Here is a 6,886-nt window from a genome sequence, read left to right on the forward strand (position 1 = left end):
GCACATTAACACTGAGCTCGCATCTGGCTACAGCTCCAAATGGCTCACATGGTGGAGCCTAAACAGACTGAGAGTGGATTTCAGCAGAAGCAACTCTCTCACGAAATCATGGGGGGTTTCTATGCAAAAGAAGAATTTAATTATGATAATATGGCTTTCCCCTTTCTGGCAATAAAACAGAAAGGGGAAAACCCTATTATCATAATTTAATACTGGCAAAGGAGGTCTCATGAAATAATTTGCTTGTCAGGAGAAGCAAACTTCATAGACCTTCTCCCTGAGATTTCCCTGCAGCACTACAATGCCAAACACCAGAAGCGGTGGCCTGTGAAGAATATTGGTGAAAGACCAATATAGGTTGGACAGCAGACACGACAAAGCGGACAACTATTAACATCACGCAGGTAATGGTCAAAGTTATAAATCACATTTGCAAATAAACGTGACAGCCACATCCAGAGCACCAGTAATCTTCTGCTTCAGGATATTTACCTTGTCGGAGGGCGACACGCTGCTCCTCTTGTGCCGTCTCCGTGTCTTTGCCCGCTTGTTCACGGACTTTGTCTCCCCGCAGGTCTTGGGGCTCTCGCAAGTGGCGGTGCCATTTTTGAGCGCTGTCTGAAAGAACACGGTCAGTTAGTTGAGGTTGGTTGGGTTTCGTGTGGCCACGGCCATATACACTGACGAAGTCACGGGCCGTAGGTAACCCACCCCTGCTCTAAGACGTGTAGGACTGGGTGTCTAGACCTGCTTCTGTACATACACGTACTACTTTGGAACGGCTCGTAGAGTGTTGCCAACTCAGCAATTTTGTTGCTCGATTTAGAGGCATTTTTGGGGGTTTACCAAGTGACCAAATTTGAGTGACTTTCTGGGATAATTTTGAGGATTTAGAAGCAATTCCCGCTGCGTATGAATGTACGCATTCACATGACATTTAAAATGGCTCATCGACTCAAAAAAGCGCGCTCTTAGAAATCCTACGTCACTTTGCTATGGCACAATGTCAAGTGCCATTTATTATAACTAGTCTAGGCATAATGCAGCCTTATTGAGTTAGCAACAATGCTGTCAAACCACTGTGTGCCCATTTTCCCCATTCATGTTTGTGGCTGACATGTTTCCAACCTGCGCATGCATCACTGTGCACGTTCTCCGCCGCCTGGTGAGGAAGTTCGTTTAGACAAAGTGTGTTATATTGTCGGGCTTTCCCGGGTATCCCTTGCAACAGGTGTGTTGTGTCTCAAGATGTAAATATAACCATGTACACGCACACAGAGATACGAAGTGCACAAGTACACACAGACAAGCGATACAAAGACAAAGACCCCCACCCGTAGAGCCTTAACAGACTGTTGGGGCAAGTGCTGTTAGCAAGCACCTAGAAAGGCCGGAAGAGCACACGAGGGGGTGGGTGGTCAGCACCACGCCCGGCTGCCTTTGTCTCCCCAGTGGCGATGTTTACACACTGTGCCTGGTCCTCATTTGTGGCTGAGTCGACCTAGGGGAGACCCAGGACCGGTTGAGCTCACAGCCAGAGTCTGAGACACTCACCTTGAAGGACGTGACGGCTTTGTCATACGCCTTGATGAGCGCTGTGCCGTCCCAAATGTCAGAATCGTCACTCTACACAGGGCACACAACCACCACCACCATCACCACCACGACCCTTTTGAGTCGACATCGACCGCACGCGGCACGCTCAGCACGTGCTACGCTCAACACGCGGCACGTGCCACGCTCAGCACGCGGCACGCTCAGCACGTGCCACACGCTCAGCACGTGCCACACGCTCAGCACGCGGCACACGCTCAGCACGTGCCACACGCTCAGCACGTGCCACACGCTCAGCACGTGCCACACGCTCAGCACGTGCCACGCGCTCAGCACACGGCACGCTCAGCACGTGCCACACGCTCAGCACGCGGCACACACTCAGCACGCGGCACACGCCACACGTGGCACACGCCGCACGTGGCACACTCAGCACGCGGCACGCTCAGCACGCGGCGAGACCCACGGCGTTCCCCGACACCCGGAGCGCTGTGCGAGAGAAGTGACGTCCGTCCACTGAAGTACCAGGGCGCGGCGCATTGCGGCGCTTGTTTTGACCATACTTCACCACGCTGGTACCAGAGCGGGTCTGTGAATGCGGGCGAGTGAAGGCTCGAGTTCCGTACAGTGCTGACACACACGCAATTTGCAGGTTAATTGAATGCAAGTACACCGTCGAAACTGATAGCAAGAGGAAATTATATACCGAGCCAGTGGTAGAAATTCCTCATTTCGAGGGCGGCGAGCGGCGACTCGCATATGACCACCGCTGTTGATTCGCCACAAAGTAGTGCACTGTTGACTTCATTCACACCGCACTGTAGTGCCACTGTACAATGCACGTAAGCCCAACCGTGCACGCGCAGACAGCGCTGTACACGCGTACCGTGCGAACATAACGTCAACAACATAACATCAATAACACAACATAACGTCAATAACATAACGTCAATAACACAACATAACGTCAATAGCACAACAACATAACGTCAACAACATAACGTCAATAGCATAACGTCAATAACGTGTTCATTCTGCTTCGCGGTGCACAGCATACAGAAGAAGTGCATCCGACAGCCACGACTCTACTGATGCTACATAACGTCAATAACACAACATAACGTCAATAACATAACGTCAACAACATAACTTCAAATTTCGATTTAAAGCTTTCGTGACTGCAAGGATTCATCTTCTTTGGTTCTTTCGGTAAAGTCACGTAGAATGAGAATAAAATAATAAATTGATAAAATAAAATAACACAATAATATTCTCACGATGTTTCGGCCACAACACAAGCGGCCTTCATCAGGGGAAGGGACGAGACTGTCTGGTAGGACAGCGCTGGAGTGAAAAAAGGCACGCTCAGATCACGACCTTTAAGCTGTGTCAGAAGAAACAAAGCGCCTTGACAAAGGAATTAGCATAGAATTTAGCATTGAAATGGCCGAGTAATTAGCTTGTGACTGGTCACAGAAATGGCTATGATAAAGTTAAAGCATACACATCCGCAGAGGCACCCCTTGACAAAGGAATTAGCATAGAATTTAGCATTGAAATAGCTAAGTTAAAGCATACACATCCGCAGAGGCACCCCTTGACAAAGGAATTAGCATAGAATTTAGCATTGAAATAGCTGAGTGATTAGCTTGTAACTGGTTACAGAAATAGCTATGTTAAAATCAGAGCAAACACATTCACCGAGGCACCTAGTACAAATCAAACAGGAGAATTTAGCATTGAAATAACTAGGCGAATTTAGCATTGAAATAACTGAGTGATTAGCTAGTGACTGGTCACAGAAATGGCTATGTTGAAGTCAAGGCCTACACATCTGATCTATTCACAGTAACTGGGTATACAATACAATGTATAATGAATACTATATAGTGAACCAATAAAAAACTAAAATATAAATTACCTTAATGTTATCAATAAACTCTATATTCTCCAATCAGCTAAGCTACCAACAATAAGTCGTTATATATCACAATGCTATATGGCGAAAAAATGGGTGGATTCTCACCCTCAACTTTAGCAACACGGATAGCTACGGGCCCCGTTCAGACGGACGAGTTCATCCAAGGTCGGAACAGAGGAGGGGGAGAGAGACAGCTGCGAGGCGCTATTATACTCCATGTTGTAAACCATACCATTAACCGTGGTGTGAGAGGTATTAAGAGTCAATGCTGGCGAAAGAGCTGCGGTCTGAAGGTCATCGTAAAAACAATGAATTAAGAACGGAAATGGTTTAAAACATCTTTCCAATGGTTACTAAGCCAGAATCCATCTTCTCGGTTGAAATTGTCTCTGTGCTTGTATATGTGAATGGCCTCATGAACGAATCTCTCATGGTAGCCGGTTGGTTTGCAAAGAACCTCCGTCTTGGAGAAGTCAATGTCATGTGAGCCCACTGAATTATAACAGTGATCTGCCACGGCAGAGGAGTTCGTCCTACCGTGTTTCAAGTCTGCTTTATGTTCACGGATGCGGTCCCAGATATGTCGTTTGGTTTCTCCAATGTAGCTACTACCACAGAGGCACTTTAGTTTGTAAACGCCCGGGTACTGTATGTCTGGAACAGCATCTTTTACAGATGGAACTAGATCACTGATTTTATGTATTGTGTTGAATCGGACCTGGATCTTGTGTTTATTCAGGATTTTGGAGATCTTTTTAGTGACCCCTGCAATGTAGGGTAAGGTGATGGTTTTGAGTGGCTCCACAAGAGAATCCTTGCAGTCACGAAAGCTTTAAATCGAAATTTAACCGCCTCTACGGGGAGGGATTTCACACATCCTTAAGATAATTCAACAGACTCTGGGATAAGAAGGATCAACTAATCGAGACTCTCACCTTTCTGAAGAGATGCCGCGACTCTAAGGTAATACCAACCGCATTTACACTAACCTCTGCTGTTGCAACGTCTCTCAATGCAAAACCAATTCTAGCCAGAATTAGCTTCGCTCTTATCTCGGAAAAAATTCAGACTTACACGCACCTAACTCGATCAGTTATACAAGACACTCTACAAATCACACTTAAAATTGACAGCAACAATGTCTACATCGGATTGGGAACATGTAGACAATATGACTACCTCTTCGGCTGCCACTATGTCGACCAAATGTAGGGACAATTTGATTTCCAAATTCAATCACCTCTCCTGCAAAAAATTGGACCCACACACCCATTTTTTCGCCATATAGCATTGTGATATATAACGACTTATTGTTGGTAGCTTAGCTGATTGGAAAATATAGCGTTTATTGATAACATTAAGGTAATTTATATTTTAGTTTTTTATTGGTTCACTATATAGTATTCATTATACATTGTATTGTATACCCAGTTACTGTGAATAGCTCAGATGTGTAGGCCTTGACTTCAACATAGCCATTTCTGTGACCAGTCACTAGCTAATCACTCAGTTATTTCAATGCTAAATTCGCCTAGTTATTTCAATGCTAAATTCTCCTGTTTGATTTATACTAGGTACTTCGGTGAATGTGTATGCTCTGACTTTAACATAGCTATTTCTGTGACCAGTTACAAGCTAATCACTCAGCTATTTCAATGCTAAATTCTATGCTAATTCCTTTGTCAAGGGGTGCCTCTGCGGATGTGTATGCTTTAACTTAGCTATTTCAATGATAAATTCTATGCTAATTCCTTTGTCAAGGGGTGCCTCTGCGGATGTGTATGCTTTAACTTTAACATAGCCATTTCTGTGACCAGTCACAAGCTATTCACTCGGCCATTTCAATGCTAAATTATATGATAATTCCTTTGTCAAGGCGCTTTGTTACTTCTGACACAGCTTAAAGGTCGTGATCTGAGCGTGGCTTTTTTCACTCCAGCGCTGTCCTCCAGCCTCGTCCCTTCACCTGATGAAGGCCGCTTGTGTTGTGGCCGAAACGTCGTGAGAATATTAGTGTTATTTTATTTTATCAATTTATTATTTTATTCTCATTCTACGTGACTTTACCGAAAGAACCAAAGAAGAACATAACGTCAATAAAACAACAACATAACGTCAATAACATACCGTCAATAACATAACGTCAACAACATAACGTCAATAGCATAACGTCAATAACATAACGTCAATAGCATAACGTCAACAACATAACGTCAACAACATAACGTCAATAACACAACATAACGTCAATAACATAACGCACTGAGCAGGCGAGGTGAAGTATGGTCAAGTTAATAAACCCCACGGGGTGTGCAGAGGCCCTCGTCCAGCAGTGGACGCGTGGAGCACAAAGAGGAGGGGGTATGGGAGAGGAGGAGGAGCGGGCGCGACTTGTCCCTCACCTGCCCCTTCTGGTAGACGACGTCTCCCCGCGACACGGCCATGGACCATGGTGCGAGCGAGCGAACGAGCCCGCAAAGAGGCCCCCCAGGAGCTTTGAAACCTCGCAGGAGAAGCGCGCGACTGAAGGTGGTGGTGGTTGTTGTTGGCGGCGGGGGTGGTGGTGGTGAAGCCAAACCGGCCGGTTCCCTTACGTAACGAACAGCAGCAGAAAGTAGACACGCTGCTTTAGCTGGGTGTTGTTCATCGGAGCTTATCGAAGGCCGCCTCTCTCGCTGCCTCCGAGTGAAGGGAGCGCGCGCCCCATGTGCGCCCTGAACGCCGCCACCGCACACCTGCGACTCGCCGCCGGCGGCCATCTTACGCAAGGGAAGCGTCGCCCGCTGCTGTGAATGGGAAAGCCGGCGATGGGCGTCATCAACACGTCACCACTTCACCTCCCCACTCCCCACGAAGAAACGGGACACGGGGATTGGGCCAAAGCGGGAAACTCTTCCCTGTGTAAGATGGCCGACAGGAACGCGTACACCGCGGCAGCGCTACGGACCCCGCCCCCTCCTCCCCGTCTCCCCCCCCCGCCATTATCCTCCCCGCTACCGCTATAGGCGCTGCGCGAGACGCCGCGTGATAAAAATGTTTTATGATTAATTAGGGCGCAACCTCGGTCTGTGACGTAACAAACATAATTGTTGGGGGCGGTGTCAGTTGACGTCACTGGCAGGTATAGAATTTCTAAGCGCGTCACATCCGGCGACGTCACAGATCGTTACAGGCTAAATACACGTGACGCTCGCACGTGACGCTCACACTCCAACTGGCTCCTCGCTGGCAACACGCGTGGGCAAGATGTTGCTGCTGCATGGGGTCAAGGCGTTTGTCATGTTGACCTTGATTCACATTACCGGATTGGTCGATTATAAAGGAGACAGTGCCAAGTACCCGACCCCGACTCCATTGTGCACAAAGCCCTACATAGACCCGCTGCCATGCGTTGTGTCACGGCTGATGGGC

The 6,886-nt window shown here is 47.4% G+C and overlaps 1 protein-coding gene across 1 annotated transcript; it reads right to left on the minus strand.

Annotated features, from left to right (window-relative positions):
* Positions 1-282: 282 nt before the first annotated feature.
* LOC142931276 (uncharacterized) lies at positions 283-6,283 on the minus strand. Its single transcript, XM_076075013.1, has 3 exons — positions 5,878-6,283; positions 1,555-1,626; positions 283-618 (listed from the first exon to the last, which is right to left on the minus strand). Exons 1-3 carry the CDS (start codon positions 6,232-6,234, stop codon positions 418-420), a joined length of 630 nt encoding a protein of 209 aa, XP_075931128.1. The 5' UTR covers positions 6,235-6,283; the 3' UTR covers positions 283-417.
* Positions 6,284-6,886: the final 603 nt, after the last annotated feature.

This window comes from Petromyzon marinus, chromosome 52, assembly GCF_048934315.1.
Source record: "Petromyzon marinus isolate PM22_M1 ecotype Great Lakes invasive population chromosome 52, UKy_Petmar_22M1.pri1.0, whole genome shotgun sequence".
Lineage (NCBI taxonomy): Eukaryota > Metazoa > Chordata > Hyperoartia > Petromyzontiformes > Petromyzontidae > Petromyzon > Petromyzon marinus.